Source organism: Salvelinus fontinalis, chromosome 2 (assembly GCF_029448725.1).
Source record: "Salvelinus fontinalis isolate EN_2023a chromosome 2, ASM2944872v1, whole genome shotgun sequence".
Classification (NCBI taxonomy): Eukaryota; Metazoa; Chordata; class Actinopteri; order Salmoniformes; family Salmonidae; genus Salvelinus; species Salvelinus fontinalis.
The window spans coordinates 64,293,001-64,312,014 of NC_074666.1; the positions used below are offsets into that span (position 1 = coordinate 64,293,001).

Consider the following 19,014-nt stretch of genomic DNA (forward strand, 5'->3'; position numbering starts at 1 on the left):
CTGGATTCCAATAGGAATGTTACATCACCTTGCAAGAGAATCTCGTTTCTCATGGTCTGAGAGTCCTTTAGGTGCCTTTTGGCAAACTCCAAGTGGGCTGTCATGTGCCTTTTACTAAGGAGTGGTTTCCGTCTGGCCACTCTACCATAAAGGCCTAATTGGTGGAGTGCTGCAGAGATGGTTGCCCTTCTTGAAGGTTCTCCCATCTCTACAGAGGAACTCTAGAGCTCTGTCAGAGTAACTATCGGGTTCTTAATGACAGATTTCTTGATTTATCTGAGAGGAACTGTATTTTAGGAAGTGGCAATGCTGTTGCTATGGCGTCTCAAGAGGGACAAACAGTAATATTGCCTATTTTTTCACATTTTTCAAGCGAAGGTCTTTTAAGGCAGTATGTGAAGCACAGACGTTCGCTTTGCCTAGCCAAGTTCTGCTAAGAGGAAACTGAACCTAGTTTGCAGAGCCTTAAATCTGCTTCTACCTCTTCCTCTGGCAGTCTCTGCTGTCTCAGATATGGTGGGGAGACATGGAGAGGAGCACGAAGGTCTGGAAACTGGTCCTCACTTTCTTCTTACCCCCCCTCATCTACACCAACCTCATCACTTTCAGGTTAGTGGCTACCTGTGTCTGTCTGACAATTTCCAATCCATTAAGCTTTCCTTATGTTCCTTATGCAGTGCGTACATAGAAATAATTGGAATAATACGGAAAAGATTGACCGGCGCTGAAGGGAAAAAAGTTGATCCGGGAAAATGTCCAATACGTGATGCGCTGCTTAATTTCTTCACTCGGTACGATAGTGAAAAAGCAGAAATTTAGAATCATACTATCAGCCAATCTTCTCTTGTATCAATCCAATTTTCAATATGTGGAATGTTAGAGAAATTGGAAGGATACAGAGAAGATGGTGATGAAGGAAAGTTTCCTCACTCTGCGCCTGTCTGTCAGTCGGTCAGGTCTCTCTCTCTCTCTCTTTCAGGGAACAGGAGGAGGAGGGGAAGTCGGAGGAGGTGACTCATGGTCGGAACACAGACAGTCTGGATGGAGGAGATGCCACTGTGTTTTCTCTCGCTGACATCATGCAAACGTAAACATGCACGCACGCACGCACGCACACACACACACACACACACACACACACACACAGTAATCATTCTCATTATTTTCCTCTCAGGGAAGAGGATGCTGAGGAATATGCTGCTTTAAGGGCCAAACTGAAAGGGGCCTCCAATCCCAAGAGGCCCTTCATACTGCTGCGCTGGAGGGAGTTCTGGTTTGCGCCCGTCACCTCGTTCCTGGGCAACGTGCTGATGTACTTCCTGTTCCTCTCCCTGTTTGCTTACATCCTATTGGTGGACTTCAAGCCCCCGCCCCCTCACGGCCCGTCCACCTTAGAGTTTGTTCTCTACTTCTGGGTCTTCACCATGGTCTGTGAGGAGATTCGACAGGTAGGACGCATCATACGAACACACACACACACACACACACACACACACACACACACACACACAATTGACAGGTAAGAACATATAAAGTCATATTAATGAACATCCTCTCTCGCAGACGTTCTTTGTGGGCAGCAACACTATATATCAGAGGATGAGTCTCTACATCCAGGACATGTGGAATAAGTGTGACATCTTGGCTATCTCACTCTTTGCCCTGGGCATGTGCTGCAGGTGTGTATATTTCATATTTAGATGTGTATATGTGTCTGTGTGTTGATGTATATGGACTGTACACTCAGTGGCCAGTTTATTAGGTTACACCCATCTAGTATCCGGTCGCACCCCCTTTTGCCTTAGACAACCTGAATTATTCGGGGCATGGCGTTCAATCATTGCTCAGTTGGCATCAAGGGATGTAACGTGTGCCAGAAACATTCGCCACACCAGTACACCGCCGCCACCAGCCTGTACCGTTGACACCAGGCAAGATGGGGCCATGAACTAATGCTGCTTACTCCAAATCCTGAATCTTGACGCAACAGGATCCAGGATTTGTCAGTTCAGGCAATGTTTTTCCACTCCTCAGTTGTCCAGTGTTGGTGATTGTGTGCCCACTAGAGCCGTTTCTTCTTGTTTTCAGCTGATAGGAGTGAAACGCGGTGTGGTCGTCTGCTCTAATAGTCCCTTTGTGACAAGTATCGACGAGTTGTGCATTCCGAGATGCCATTCTGCACACCACTGTTGTTCTGCCCCGTTATTTGTCTGTTTGTGGCCTACCTGCTAGCTTGCACGATTCTCCTTCGATTTCTCTCATCAATGAGCTGTTGTCGCCCACGGGACAGCGGCTGAATGGATTTTTTTTTTTTGTCGCACCATTCTTAGTAAACAGTGAAAAGCCCAAGAGCCTGGCCGTTTCTGAGATACTGGATCCGACGCTTGGCACCGGCAGTCATGCCCAGCTCATAGACGCTTAGGTCACTCGTTTTCCCCATTCTAATGTTCAATCGAACAGTAACTGAATGCCTCAATGCCTGTCTGCCTGCTTTATATAGCAAGCCACGGCCATGTGACTTGCTGTCTGTAGGAGTGATCCATTTTTGTGTACCTAATAAATGGGCCACTGACATATATGAGTGTGTGTATGTCTATCTTTGTGAGTGTGTGACCCTGTGACTATAACCAGGTGTTTGTTGTGTGTTCTAGAATGTTCCCTTGGTCCTATGAGTTTGGCCGTGCTGTGTTTGCTGTGGACTACATGGTGTTTACCCTTCGTCTCATCCACATCTTCGCCATCCACAAACAGCTGGGACCAAAGATCATCATTGTCGGCAACATGGTAAGTGATTCTTTTAAGTATTTGTGATGATGATGAAGATCTTTGTCGACTGAAACATGATCTTGTGATGAAGACTGTGTATACTTTTCAAATGCTGGCTATACTGAGTGTACAAAACATTAAGATTACCTGCCTAATATCGAGTTGCACCCTCAAGGCTCAAAAATCCTTCTTTAACCTGCCTCCTCCCCTTCATCTACACTGATTGAAGTGGATTTAACAGGTGACATCAATAAGGGATCATAGCTTTCACCTGGTCAGTGTATGTCATGGAAAGAGCAGGTGTTCATAATGTTTTGTACACTGTGTGTATAAACACACTCGTGTTGTGTGGTAAGGTAAGCTAACGACTGACGATATCTACTCCTTTTGAAGTATTTTAAAAGGAGAGTCTGTATTAAAGTCTATGAGTCGACACCATTTAGGTCTGTGAAAACGTCATTTAGTGTTATTTCAATGTTACCAATAATTTTCCTAATCCTCTGTTCCTCTTCCTGATTGGTAGATGAAGGACATCTTCTTCTTCCTCTTCTTCCTGGCGGTGTGGCTCATGGCCTACGGCGTAGCCAATCAGGCGCTGCTCTACTCCTATGACCCCCGTCCCAATTGGATCTTTCGCAGAGTATTCTACAGGCCATACCTCCACATATTTGGACAGATCCCCATACACGAAATGGATGGTGCGTCAATGTTTGTGTACGAATGTGTTTATTCATGTGAAGGTTGTCTGTGTGTGTACTTGAAACCTACAGCAATAGTATATAACTGTCTCTCTCTGTTCTTTCACCCCTCTTCCTTTTGTATCCCCTCCTAATCTCTTACCCCAACCACTGGCCAACCACTGGCTAATCTACCCTCTTTGCCTATCCATTTCAAATGTTGACTTTTCTCTTCACATCCCTCCCTCTGGTTTATGCCATCTATACTGAACAAAAATATAAACACAACATGTAAAATATTGGTCCCATGTTTCATGAGCTGAATTAAATGATCCCAGAAATGTTCAATTTTTTTCCACAATTTGTTTACATCCCTGTTAGTGAGCATTTCTCCTCTGCCAAGATAATCCATCCACCTAACAGGTGTAGCATATCAAGAAGCTGATTAACCTGTTACGGCTGGGGGTGCCGCTAGCGGAAGGTTTCGACAACATCCGGTGAAATTGCAGAGCGCGAAATTCAAAATAAATTATTCGAAATATTTAACTTTCATACAATCACAAGTGCAACACACCAAATTAAAGCTTTACTTCTTGTTAATCCAGCCACCGTGTCAGATTTCAAAAAGGCTTTACGGCGAAAGCAAACCATGCTATTATCTGTGGACAGCCCCCCATCAAACAAACACATGACAATCATATTTCAACCCGCCAGGCGCGACACAAAATTCCGAAATAACGATATAATCCATGCCTTACCTTTGAAGAGCTTCTTCTGTTGGCACTCCAATATGTCCCATAAACATCACAAATGGTTCTTTTGTTCGATTAATTCCGTCGTTATATCTCCAATGTCCATTTATTTGGCGCGTTTGATTCAGAAAAACACCTGTTCCAACTTGCCCAAAATGACCACAAAATATCTAATAAATTACCTGTAATCTTTGTCCAAACATTTCAATCAACTTTCCTAATCCTACTTTAGGTATTTTAAAACGTAAATAATTGAAGAGGTTTTAAACAGCATGATCATTACACAGGTGCACCTTGTGATGGGGACAATTAAAGGCCACTCTGAAATGTGCAGTTTTGTCACACCACACAATGCCACCGATGTCTCAAGTTTTGAGGGAGTGTGCAATTGGCATGCTGACTGCAGGAATGTCTACCAGAGCTGCCAAAGAATTAAATGTTAATTTATCTACCATAAGCCGCCTCCAACGTCTTTTTAGAGAATTTGTCATTACGTCCAACCGGCCTCACAACCGCAGACCACATGTAACTACACCACCCCAGGACCTCCACATCTGGCTTCTTCACCTGCGGAATCGTCTGAGACCAGCCACCCAGACAGCTGATGAAACGGAGGCGTATTTCTGTCTGTAATAAAGCCATTTTGTGGCTCACTTTGATTGGCTGGGCCTTGCTCCCTAGTGGGTGGGCCAGTCTCCAAAATTGGTGGGCCTATGCTGCCCGAGGCCCACTCATGACTGCGCCCCTGCCCAGTCATCTGAAATCCATAGATTAGGGCTTAATGAATTCATTTCAATTGACTGATTTCCTTATATGAACTGTAACTCAGTAAAATCATTGAAATTGTTGCATGTTACGTTTATATTTTTGTTCAGTATATTTCGAATCCTCACTCCCTCCCCCCTTCTCTCTCTACATCCCCCCTTTTCTCCCTGTCTCTCTGTCCGTAGCTGATAAACTGGAGGAGGGGATACAGTGCACCAATAACGCAACCCTGATCGGGGCGGGGGCAGAGCCCTGCATGAGTACCTACGCCAACTGGCTGGTGGTCATCCTACTGGTCATCTACCTGTTGGTCACCAACATCCTCCTGGTCAATCTGCTCATCGCCATGTTCAGGTAACGTACCTTCTCGCTCTGTTCCTCTTTCACCCTCTGTTCTTCTTTTTCTCTCTCTCTCTTTTACTCACTCTGTCCCGGTTTCACTTTCTGTCCCTCTTTCCCATCTAGCACCCCCCTCCATATCCCTGTTTCACTCGCTTTGTGTTCCCCTCAACAGATCATCACTTATTAAATAGGCCCCTCTAATCCGTGGACTGATTTCCTCTTATCTAGTTCCTCACTGTGTCTTGACTAGTGTTGTTTATTGTCTCAGAACCTCTGATGTGATAGATTATAGCTAATTCGATTTAATTTAATTCAATCAACTTGATTGAATTTTTAAGTGTCTTATTTGACACTATCATTGCGTGTTATCAAAATGCCAAATGTTTTTCTGACTCTGCTTTTATTTGTGCCCAAAACGTCAATAACCAAAAAATATAATAAAACCAATACACAGTGCCTTTGGAAAGTATTCCGATCTCTTGACTTTTTCAAAATTTTCTTACATTACAGCCTTATTCTAAAATTGATTAAATATTTTAAAAAGAGTCCGCAATCTACACACAATACCCAATAATGACAAAGCGAAAAGAGGATTTTAGAAATGTTTGCAAATGTATAAAAAATAAAACACGTACCTTATTTACATAAGTATTCAGACCCTTTGCTATTAGACTTGAAATTAAACTCAGCTGCATCCAGTTTCCATTGATTGTCCTTGATGTTTCTACAACTTGATTGCAGTCCACCTGTAGTAAATTCAACTGATTGGACATGATTTTGAAAGGCACACACCTGTCCGTATAAGGTCCCACAGTGGACAGTGCATGCCAAAGCAAAAACCAAGCCATGAGGTTGAAGGAATTGTCTGTAGAGCTCCAAGATAGGATTGTGTGGAGGCACAGATCAAGGGAAGGTTACCAACAATGTTCTAGAGCATTGAACACAGTGGCCTCCCTCATTCTTAAATGGAAGAAGTTTGGAACCACCAAGAATCTTCCGAGAACTGATCACCAGGCCAAACTGAGCAATCAGGGGAGAAGGGCCTTGGTCAGGGAGTTGACCAAGAATCAGATGGTCACTCTGACAGCACTCTAGAGTTCCTCTGTGGAGATGGGAGAACCTTCCAGAAGGACAACCATCTCTGCAGCACTCTACCAATCAGGCCTTTATGGTAGAGTGGTCAGACGGAAACCACTCCTCAGTAAAAGGTACGACAGCCCGCTTGGAGTTTGTCAAAAGGCACCTAAAGACTCTCAGACCATGAGAAACAAGATTCTCTGGTCTGATGAAACCAGGATTGAACTCTTTGGCCTGAATGCCAAGCATCACATCTGGAGGAAACCTGGCACCATCCCTACGGTGAAGCATGGTGGTGGCAGCATCATGTTTTGGGGATGTTTTTCAGCGGCAGGGACTGGGAGACCAGTCAGGATCGCGGGAAAGATGAACGGAGCCAAGTAGAGAGATCCTTGATGAAAACCTGCTCCAGGCGATCAGGACCTGAAACTGGGGCAAAGGTTCACCTTCCAACAGGACAACGACCCTAAGCACACAGCCAAGACTATGCAGGAGTGGCTTCGCGACAATTCTCTGAATGTCCTTGAGTGGCCCGGACTTGAACCCGATCAAACATCTCTGGAGAGACCTGAAAATAGTTGTGCAGTAACGCTCCCCATCCAACCTGACAGAGCTTGAGAGGATCTGCAGAGAAGAATGGGAGAAACTCCCTAAATACAGGTCTGCCAAACTTGTAGCGTCATATGCAAGAAGACTCAAGGCTTTAATCGCTACCAAGGTGCTTCAACAAAGTACTGAGTTAAGGGTCTGAATACCTATGTAAATGTGAGATTTCAGTTTTTTTTTAATCTTTTTTTTTTCTTCTAAAAAAACAGTTTTTGCTTTGTCATTATGGGTTATTGTCTGTAGATTGATGAGGACATTTAAAAAAAAATCTATTTTACATTAAAGCTGTAATGTAAGAAAATGTGGAAGAAGTCAAGGGGTCAGAATGCTTTCCGAATGCAATGTATTCGCTGATATTCTGGCTGGTAACATTTCACTGTGGCTGGCTCTCTCTCGTCACTGCAGTCATACATTCTCAAAAGTGCAGGAGCACAGCGACACCTACTGGAAGTTTCAGCGCTACAAGCTTATCTTGGAGTACCATTCCAGACCCTGCCTTGCGCCACCCTTCATCATCATCTCCCACCTCCACCTCTTCATCAAGAGGCGCATCCGCAGGATCCCCTCCGTCAAGATCAAACACTTTGGTGAGAAGAGATGGAGACGGAGGGGAGGAGAGCCACGAGAGATGTGATGTATTGTGAAATGAAAATGCTCACAGTTGTATATTGCTAAATTACTAACATTTTAGAAGTCCACTCCCGTTGTCGTCCAAAATTTCATCTGAATAGCTGAATATTTAAAAAAACATTTTTTATCTTCTTCCAAATCCTCCTCTTTTCCTCTCCTCTATCTCTCCTTCAGTTCTGGAGATCTATGGTAGGCAGGCCAGTAAACTGAACATGTGGGAGGCCATCCAGAAGGAGAATATACTGTCTGCCCAGAACAAACGAGAGAGAGAGAAAGACTCAGAGAGACTTAAACGCACCTCCGTCAAGTGAGACATCTCTCCACCTCTCCCCCTCAGTCACTTATTTATGTCAGATTTAACAGCTTTAGTTCGTTTGCTTTGGTGCTATTTTCAAAAGTATTTGGTGAATTTTCAAAACTCTTAGTACAACTCTCCAAACTGGTAACACTTTTAATGCAGCAAGTATTATATTTAAAACCTTTATTTGTGCATTAATTTTGTTTGGAAAGATCTTTCACCACACAACCATTGATCCAAAATATAAGTTAACTGTGATATTCCATAAGAATATTGATTTAACCATCAAACACAACATAATGATATCTAACCAGTTTATCCAATGTTTCAAAATTGGCTTTTGAATGTAGTATGTTTCAGTACTGTAAATTACAGTACATTATACTGTTCTCACATTACGCAATACACTTGCACTACCCATCAACTGAATTTCCATAATTTCTATCCCATGTGTGAACAACAAAGACATATTTCACAATCATTGATACAAAAAATGTATGTATTGTTCATATATAATTACCCTATAGGTGTACTGTAATCAAATGAATGAAAGAAACAGCATTAACCAGGCACTAGTTTGCATCAAGCCTGTCTTGAGCATGTGGCCATATGTTCTTATTGACATCACAGTAATTGTCCTCATTGTTCATGCACCCGGGGTAAAAACTTTTGGCATGGCGAATCCAAGCCTGACATAGATCTGGATTGATGTCATTGGATGCCTCATCCATGGCTTCATCATGGGGATGGCAATCATACACCCTCCTCCTCCACCTGTATTGTAATCATGTATTGCATTTACAGTATTGTGTCGTACTTATGTATTGTAGTGGTCCTGTATGACTCAGTTAGTAAGAGCATGGCTTGCTAGGTATAGCTACATCTGAGTACCACAGTGGGTTTGATTCCCACTGGGGACACATACAAAAATATGTGGACTTAACTGTTGTCACTTTCAGTGACAGACTTACCATTAGGCAGAAGAGGCAATTGCCTCACATCTTCAAGAGGCCTCGTAATCTTTAAAAAATAAGATTTTTCCGCTTTAGGCCCCCCCCCCATGCTCCACATGAGGCCCCCCAACCCCCTCCGAAAAACAAACTGCTGTGGTGGATGCTTAGCTCATCGCTCTCATTCTGCCTTGCTTTAGCAGGTTGGTTCAGCAGCAGCAAAATCTGCTGTAAGCTTCAAAGTTGCAAAGGAAATGGGGAGGAAGGTTTTTTTTCCCTGGCCACTGTACCCAGGTTAATGAGGCCACATTGTTGACAAAAAAAGTCCTCCAAAAAAGTAAATTAATCCATACAGGCAAATAAGTCATAATATATCAATCATTTATTTCCATACATACACTACCGTTTCAAAGTTTGGGGTTACTTAGAAATGTCCTTGTTTTTTAAAATAACATCAAGTTGATCAGAAATACAGTGGAGACATTGTTAATGTTGTAAATGACTATTGTAGCTGGAAATGGCATATTTTTTATGGAATGTAGGATTACAGAGGCCCATTATCAGCAACCGTCACTCCTGTGTTCCAATGGCACGTTGTGTTAGCTAATCCAAGTTTATAATTTTAAAAGGCTAATTGATCATTAGAACACCCTTTTGCAATTATGTTAGCACAGCTGAAAACTGTTGTCCCAGATTAAAGAAGCAATAAAACTGGCCTTGTATCTGGATCATCGGCATTTGTGGGTTCGATTACAGGCTCTAAATTGCCAGAAACAAAGAACTTTCTTCTGAAACTCGTCAGCCTATTCTTGTTCTGAGAAATGAAGGCTATTCCATGCGAGATATTGCCAAGAAATTGAAGATCTCGTACAACGCTGTGTACTACTCCCTTCACAGAACAGCGCAAACTGGCTCTAACCACAATAGAAAGAGGAGTGGGAGGCCCCGGTGCACAACTGAGCAAGAGGACAAGCACATTAGAGTGTCTAGTTTGAGAAATAGACACCTCAAGTTCTCAACTGGCAGCTTCATTAAATAGTACCCGCAAAACACCAGTCTCAACATAAACAGGGAAGAGGCAACTCCGGGATGCTGGCCTTCAAGTCAGAGTTCCTCTGTCCAGTGTCTGTGTTCTTTTGCCCATTAATCTTTTCTTTTTATTGGCCAGTCTGAGATATAGCTTTTTCTTTGCAACTCTGCCTAGAAGGCCAGCAATTACTTTATATGAACATGTATTGCAATGTGTATTTTTAGATGAAACGCTGACTAAGTTTGGTGAAAAAGTGACTATGATTTTGAGAGTACTTAGCCATTGAAAATGTGTTTAGTTTTGGAACGAATGCCTTTTTGATGATCTGTTTTGAGTTTTGTACTAAGTGTTGTGAAAATGGACCACATTCTTCTGAAAATTGCACCAAAGAGATTGGTCCTCCTGTGTTAGGGATTGGTTCAATTCAGTTATCTTTTCATGAATAGGACTTCAGTTCAATTCCTAAATTGACCTCTAACCTGTCTTGTGGTCCTGTGTTGAAGGGTGAATAGTGTCCTAAAGCAGATGGTAAAGATCCAGGACCACGACCGCAGGCTGAGAATGCTAGAGACCAAGGTCAGTGTCAGCCTGGGCCGCTGCCACTGGTCACAGAATACACACACACACACACACACACACACACACACACACACACACACACACACACACACACACACACACACACAGCTTTATATGCCCAGTGGCAACGAGTTTCAGTGGTCTGAAGTTTCAGTGGTCCTTAATGGGGGGGGGGGGGGGGGGGGGCTTTGTGTGTGTTGAGGAGCGGAGCTATTGAGTGCTTACCCCATGACGCCTGTGCCTCTAGGTCCGCCACCTCGGTCGAATCCCCGGTCACCATCCGTTTTGGTTTAACTTTCCTTGTGGGTACCAGAGGTCCTCACAAGGATAGTAAAACAAGGAAAATTCGGACAAGTGTGGACATTTTGCCGGTCCCCTAAAATACTATTTTAGGCTTAGGGGTAAGGTTTAGGGTTAAAATTACGGTTAGGGTTAGGTATAGTTTTAGATTTAGGGGTTAGGGAAAATAACCTCTCTCCTTCTCACCCCCATCCCCTCTCTCTTGTTCCAAGTTGGAATATTGTTCTAGTGCCCTCTCCTGGATGGTGGACGCTCTCTCTCAGAGTAACTTGATAAAACCCACACGTCCTCCGCCCATTCTCAGAGGTAAGGTTGCATACAGACATACACTACACTGAGTGTATAAAACATTAGGAACAAATTCCTAATATTGAGTTGCACCCCCTTTTGCCCTCAAAACAGCCTCAATTTGTCGGGGCATGGACTACAAGGTGTCAAAAGATTACCACAGGCATGCTGGCCCATGTTGACTCAAATGCTTCCCACACTTGTGCCAATTTGGCTGGGTGTAAGATGGCACAGTGATGTCATCTGTTGGTAAATGTTAATTACTGCAACTCATGTGTTTTACCAACAGATGGCATCACTGTGCCATCTTACACCCATAACAGATGTCCTTTGGGTGGTGGACCATTCTTGATAAACACGGGAAACTGTTGAGCATGAAAAACCCAGTAGCGTTGCAGTTCTTGACACACTCAAACCGGTGCAACTGGCACCTACTACCATACCCCGTTCAAAGGCATTTACATATTTTGTCTTTCCTCTGAATGGCACAATACATGTCTCAATTGTCTCAAGGCTTAAACATCCTTCTTTAACCTGTCTCTTCCCCTTCATCTACACTGACTGAAGTGTAGGTGACATCAATAAGGGATAAACCTGGTCAGCTTTCACCTGTTCAGTCTTTGTTCCTTATGTTTTGTACCCTCGGTGGTTCTTCAATCAAAAGTTGCTTCACGGTACGGTTTGTTATGGTGCGTTACAGTGCTTGCCGTTATTTTTTTGAGCAGTGTATATATATTTTTTTTGCAAATGTATTAAAAATGACAAACATATACCTTATTTACATAAGTATTCAGACCCTTTGCTATGAGACTCGAAATTGAGCTCAGGTGCATCTTGTTTCCATTGATCCTCTTTGAGATGTTTCTACAATTTGATTGGAGTCCACCTGTGGTAAATTCAATTGTTTGGACATGATTTTGAAAGGCACACAACTGTCTATATAAGTTCCCACAGTTGACAGTGCATGTCAGAGCAGAAACCAAGCCATGAAGTCAAAGGAATTGTCCGTAGAGCTCCGAGACAGGATTGCGTCGGCACAGATCTGGGGAAGGGTACCAAAAAAATGTCTGCAGCATTGAAGGTCCCCAAGAACACAGTGGGCTCCCTCATTCTTAAATGGTAGTTTGAACCACCAAGACTCTTCCTAGAGCTGGCCACCCGGCCAAACTGAGCAATCGGGGAGAGAAGGGTCTTGGTCAGGGGGGTGACCTCTGTGGAGATGGGAGAACCTTCAAGAAGGACAACATTTCTGCAGCCCTCCATCAATCAAGCGTTTATGGTAGTGTGGCCAGATGGAAACCACTCCTCAGTAAAAGGCACATGACAGCGTTTGCCAAAAGGCACCTAAAGGACTCTCAGACCATGAAACAAGATTGTCTGGTCATATGAACCAAGATTGAACTCTTTGGCCTGAATGCCAAGCGTCACATCTGGAGGAAATCTGACACCATCCCTACGGTGAAGCATGGTGGTGGCAGCAGCATCATGCTGTGGGGATGTTTTTCAGCGGCAGGGACTGGGAGTCTAGTCAGGATCGAGGGAAAGATGAACGGAGCAAAGCCCAGAGAGATCCTTGATGAAAACCTGCTCAGGACCTCAGACTGGGGCAAAGGTTCACCTTCCAACAGGACAACGACCCTAAGCACACAGCCAAGACAATGCAGGGTTGGCTTTGGGACAAGTCTCTGAATGTCCTTAAGTGAACCCTATCGATGTGAGATTTCAGTTTTTTATTTATTTTAGAAATGTTAAAAAAATCACAAATTTTCGCTTTGTCATTATGGGGTATTTTGTGTAGATTGATGAGGAAAATGTTTTATTTAATCAATTTTAGAATGATGCTGTAACAAAACAGACCCCTTGGACAAAGTGAAGGGGTCTGAATACTTTCCGAATACCCTCTATGTATCCTTTGTCACACTAATGTATAGTGTGAAAAACAATAACAGGCTGACAGCACCGCTCGCGTCGCAAAATAAATGTAGAAATCTATGTTATTCAATTATTGCGCTCATACTGCTCGCGCGCGCCAACGAGCGTCTGCGTTGCCAAGGGCTTAAATAGAGGTCAGTTCTATTTCTGATGCAGATCGCGCTGCAAGTCCTGCCTCTCCTATCTCCTCATTGGTTTATAGAAGCAGGTACCCATTTGCCATCTCATTGGTTATACCCACATTGGTGACTGAAAGACGAACAAAGTCAGTGGTGGTAATGCACCTAATTTATGAAAGTTACCAATGGCAATATAAAGTCAAGAGAAGAAAAGCCTGGAAGAAGGAGAGATGACTAGAAATGATTCGGTTGACCTTTTATGTGTGGATTAATTGGCGGAGTAGAGGACCTTTCAGGTAAAATAAAAACTCAATGTTTATATCCCAGGGCAAATTAGCTAGCAACAGCAAGCTAGCTACAGAATGGACAAATTAGCTAGCCTAAATTGCCATAAATGTTTCATGTTTTTCAACCTGTCCCAAAATTAATATAATTCATTCAGTTTGTTTTGATATTTTAACCTGCGTGTCGTGATCGCGTTTGGTGTGGGGGGACAAAATACATTTATGCACGATGGCGCACGCGCGCAGCCGGTTTGGGTTCCGTGTAACACTGTTTGTGTTTGCCTGGCTGAGTGGATGAGCTGAGTTGTCATAACTCGCCCCCATTAGGCTACTTGAAATTTGGGTGGGTTGCGGGCGGGTTGAATAAAGAGAGAACAATGCATAAAAAATCCATAAATGTACAATTCTTGTGCCATTTATATCTATAGGCTACACTGAGGTTTTCTTTCATTATGTGTATCTGCCATTTCTGCATAAGCCTGAGCTTTAGGGCCTAACTGTCCGCGCTCCAAGTAGGCCAACATGTCAATCGCCAAATGCTTTTGGGAAAAAGTTAGTCGATCCACCACATATAATATTAATTCCTGCAGAATTAAGCATTTCTTGCTGTACACCCTCACAGAAAAAGCACGATTTCACATGTGAAATCATGTGGTTTTGGAACACTTCACATGTGAGATTTCACGTGAAAACAAAAATTCGGCGTTATGATTCGCACAGTGACTTTAGTGCTTTTAGCTTACATTGTGTATGTTTTTTTTATACAGAAATTATTGAATTTTTCCTCACCTGGGATTTGAACTCTCCAACTCTTGGTTTCGATCTTTCTGCTACACCATCACACCTGTGTTAATAACTGAATTCACCTGTATTCCTACACCTGTATTCCTATTCTTAAAATAAACTATTATATTTATCCTAGATATTCAGGAGTAACATTAAAGCAGAATAATATGCCTCACCAACATTAGACAACTATACTGAAAACCCTCAAATTACTGAAATAAGTCAATTAAATCAATGATGAGAGAATAGTCAGATAAACTGATAACTAAAATAGCAGCACAGATGGAACTATTTTGCTAAGTGCAGAGATGTATTATAGGTCATGAATATGTAAAGGAATGATAGACTTTGTGGCGCTGCAGAAAGATCAGTGCATCTCAAATCCAAAGGTTATGTGTTCAAATGCCAGGTGGGGTCATACTTTAGCTGAACAGTGTACCACTAACTTTAAAACCACCACACCTTTTCATTACTTTACTTAAAATGGTGTGGGATGGTGTAAGAACACCTGGGACCATTGTGACGTCCTGACAACTGGGAAAACAAACTCTTACAACATCCAAAACCATGTTTTTACATTTGAAGTGTTCCAAAACCACGTTTTGGGGGGAAATTATAAACCAATTTGACCTGGGAACAGGAGTGGAGAAATGATTTCTTTCTTTCAGCATCTTGAGAGAATGTGAATGCGCGATTAGCGACTGAGTGTGAAGGTGCTGATTGTAAAGCTGATTGTACGTGAAAGAAGCAGAAATGACAAGAAACTATACGGATGTCAACTAGATTGAAGCATTCATTCTGTTGAGCAAGTGTTTATTTGGTCTTCTAAAGCAACACATAATGACAGAAGAGTAGCTGCATGGCTCTAATTATAGACAAGTAGACAAACAAATAGCCTACCAAAATGTGAGCTGTTGTGTGTGGGGAAGATGAATTCAATCACCCTCTTTATCCTCTTCCAGTCGTTCTCCTCATCATTCAGTTAACTCAAATTAAATGTTGAAGTCACATGCATTATCTATCTATTTATCTATCTATCTATCTATCTATCGGCCATTCATCCATTGAAGTCATTCATTCAGTAATGAGACACATTAGCGCGAACATAACAGCCTGGTACCAACGCCCAGCAATTAGAAATGTAACAACCCCGATTAAAAAATTCTCACAACTGAGCAATGTAAATACACCTATTTAGAAAAAGTCAGGGAAGACGGAGGATGACAGTTATTTCAATCCTATGTTACACTTTTACACAACTATTTGTTTATATGGAAATGTTGTATATTATAATCCACATCTACATTGAAACCAAAAAATAGCCCTTTCTATATAATTCTTATTCGAGCTTATGAATTTACCATGTTAAATTTGACTGCACTATTTAATTCGTTCCAAGTTAGCTTGCTGATTTCAGGGTTTGTTTAGAAGAGAGAGAACAGGGAAATAAATTGATTAAATTGAGATGTTTGGACACTGACCTACACACAATACCACATAATGTCAAAGTGGTATTATGTTTTTACAAATTTTTACAAAATCATTAAAAAAGAAAAGCTGAAATGTCTTGAGTCAATAAGAATTCAACCCCTTTGTTATGGCAAAGTCTAAATAAGTTCAGGAGTAAAAATGTGCATAACAAATCATATAAGTTCCATAGACTCACTCTTTATGCAATAATAGTGTTTAACATGATTTTTGAATGACTACCTCATCTCTGTACCCCACACATCTGTAAGGTCCCTCAGTCGAGCAGTGAATTTCAAATACAGATTCAACCACAAAGACAAGGGAGGTTTTCCAAATCCTTGCAAAGAAGGGCACTAGTAAAGTGTACGCTGGGAGTCGGGAAACAAGTACAGGGAGTGCAAATATAATAATAAATAGAACATAGTACAAAACATGTACTGTGATGAGTCCAGCTAAGTCTCAAGAGGCACAGGTGTGCGTAATGATGGTGACAGGTGTGCGTAATAATGAGTAAACTGGCGACAATAGCGCCAGAGAGGAGGACCCCTCCTGAGGGACTAGGAGCGGGCCAATCGCTTCTGCTGAGGCGCGGGAACCTGTAGAGCCAGCTGAGGCTCGGGAACCTGTAGAGCCAGCTGAGGCTCGGGAACCTGTAGAGCCAGCTGAGGCTCGGGAACCAGTAGAGCCAGCTGAGGCGCGGGAACCAGTCGAACCAGCTGAGGCATGGGAAGCTGTCGAGGCATGGAAGCCCGACGAGCCGGCTGAGGCATGGGAGCCCGACGAGCCCGACAACAAGGCACTAAAGTAATACTGCAAAAAATATATGGCAATACCTGAAAATGGTTGTCTAGCAATGATCAACAACCAATTTGACAGAGCTTGAAGAGCTTCGAAAAGAATAATAGGCAAATGTAGAAAAATTCAAGGGGTGTGATACTTTCTGAAGATACTGTTACATGCAGTTGAAGTCAGAAGTTTGCATACACTTAGGCTGGAGTCATTAAAACTTGTTTTTCAACCACTTCACAAATTTCTTGTTAACAAACTATAGTTTTGGCAAGTAGGTTAGGACATCTACTTTGTGCATGACACAAGTAATTTTTCCAACAATTGTTTACAGACAGATTATTTCACTTATAATTCACTGTATCACAATTCCAGTCGTTAAGAAGTTTACATACACTAAGTTGACTGTGCTTTTCAACAGCTTGGAAAATTCCAGAAAATGATGTCATGGCTTGAGAAGCTTCTGATAGGCTAATTGACATAATTTTTGTCAATTGGAGGTGTACCTGTGGATGTATTTCAAGGCCTACCTTCAAACTCAGTGCCTCTTTGCTTGACATCATGGGAAAATAAAAAGAAATCAGCATAGACCTCAGAAAAGAAATTGTAGACCTCCACAAGTTTGGTTCATCCTTGGGAGCAATTTCCAAATGCCTGAAGGTACAACGTTCATCTGTACAAACAATAGTACGCAAGTATAAACACCATGGGACCACGCAGACGTCATACCGCTCAGGAAGGAGACGCGTTCTGTCTCCTGGAGATGAACGAATTTTGGTGCGAAAAGTGCAAATCAATCTCAGAACAACAGCAAAGGACCTTGTGAAGATGCTGGAGGAAACAGGTACAAAAGTATCTATATCCACAGTAAACGAGTTCTATATTGACATAACCTGAAAGGCCGTTAAGCAAGGAAGAAGCCACTGCTCCAAAACCACCATAAAAAAGCCAGACTACGGTTTGCAACTGCACATGGGGACAAAGATCGACATTTCTGGAGAAATATCCTCTTGTCTGATGAAATAAAAATATAACTGTTTGGCCATAATGACCATCGTTGTGTTTGGAGGAAAAAGGGGGGGGCTTGCAAGCCGAAGAACACCATCCCAACCGTGAAGCGCGGTGGAAGCATCATGTTGTGGGAGTGCTTTGCTGCAGGAGAGACTGGTGCACTTCACAAAATAGATGGCGTCATGAGGTAGGAAAATGATGTGGCTATATTGAAGCAACATCTCAAGACATCAGTCAGGAAGTTAAAGCTTGGTTGGAAATGGGTCTTCCAAATGGACAATGACACCAAGCATACTTCCAAAGTTGTGGCAAAATGGCTTAAGGACAACAAAGTCAAGGTATTGGAGTAGCCATCACAAAGCCCTGACCTCTATAGTCCTATAGACAATTTGTGGGCAGAACTGAAAAAGTGTGTGCGAGCAAGGAGGCCTACAAACCTGACTCAGTTACATCAGCTCTGTCAGGAGGAATGGGCCAAAATTCACCCAACTTATTGTGGGAAGCTTGTAGAATGCTACCGAAACGTTTAGACCCAAGTTAAACAATTTAAAGGCAATGCTACCAAATACTAATTGAGGGTATGTAAACTTCTGACCCACTGGGAATGTGATGAAAGAAATAAAAGCTGAAATAAATCATTCTCTCTACTATTATTCTGACATTTCACGTTCTTAAAATAAAGTGGTGATCATAACTGACCTAAGACAGGGAATTTTTATTAGGATTAAATGTCCGGAATAGGTAAAACTGAGTTTAAATGTATTTGGCTAAGGTGTATGTAAATTTCCGACTTCAACTGTATGTTCCATTTCTATTTAAGGCTGCTTCCTTCTACATCAGAGACCTTTCCAGTCTTTTAATATAACAATTTTCAAATGAACTTTATTGATCCCCAGTAAATGTTATTACTTGGTTTTATGTACTCCAGTTTCCGTTGTGTTTTCTCTTTCAGATCTGACCCCTCTTTCTCCAACTAACTGAACCATGTCTGATGGAGAATAGTGAAATATAGACACACGTGCACACACACCTACAATCACTGTCACTCAGTGCCGAAGAATGTCAAGAAATGCCAGACGGACTCAATGCTCATTCATCAATCATTTCAATGTCGTTTTTAAACTTTGATAATTTCAACTGCTGCCATTTTGTATGTGTACCATTGTTGCTCTTCTATGTTACACTTTGTTATTCCTATGTTCAATAAATCTTGTTCCTGTGGGTTATAGAATGGATGGACAATATGTTCCTAATGTAATATGTACAGACATTGTAAAGGTAAAATATTATTATTTGACATGACCAAGTGCAAACACATTAAACTTTTTGTTGTATGTTGCTTTTTGGTTATTTGCATTGAATGCTTAATTTGGTTGTCAGTAAACACAGCACTGATCTGTATTGCCAAAGAGCTCTAATTTTGTTTAATTGCTCCACAGAGCATTTCCCCAAGGATTAAGGCTGGTTTGGGGGGGAGTTTTGAGGAGTTCAATCAGGCTTTATTGTGTCTCCTTCAGCTATATTAACAAAGGGGCTAGTCTGGATTAAGGCAGGCAAGGCAGGCAT

The 19,014-nt window shown here is 42.2% G+C and overlaps 1 protein-coding gene across 3 annotated transcripts in view; it reads left to right on the top strand.

Moving 5' to 3' along the window:
* trpm4a (transient receptor potential cation channel, subfamily M, member 4a) overlaps positions 1–18,787 on the top strand; it is a 56,669-nt gene extending 37,882 nt beyond the window's left edge. For all 3 annotated transcript variants that reach the window (XM_055882239.1, XM_055882243.1, XM_055882251.1), the window contains 12 exons: positions 497–609; positions 980–1,087; positions 1,175–1,448; positions 1,564–1,679; positions 2,652–2,784; positions 3,290–3,464; positions 5,146–5,314; positions 7,391–7,572; positions 7,790–7,922; positions 10,397–10,469; positions 10,985–11,078; positions 18,401–18,787. In XM_055882239.1, the coding sequence (XP_055738214.1) occupies positions 497–609; positions 980–1,087; positions 1,175–1,448; positions 1,564–1,679; positions 2,652–2,784; positions 3,290–3,464; positions 5,146–5,314; positions 7,391–7,572; positions 7,790–7,922; positions 10,397–10,469; positions 10,985–11,078; positions 18,401–18,429 (1,599 nt within the window). In that variant the 3' untranslated portion in view covers positions 18,430–18,787. The remainder of the gene's footprint in view (positions 1–496; positions 610–979; positions 1,088–1,174; positions 1,449–1,563; positions 1,680–2,651; positions 2,785–3,289; positions 3,465–5,145; positions 5,315–7,390; positions 7,573–7,789; positions 7,923–10,396; positions 10,470–10,984; positions 11,079–18,400) is intronic.
* Positions 18,788–19,014: the final 227 nt, after the last annotated feature.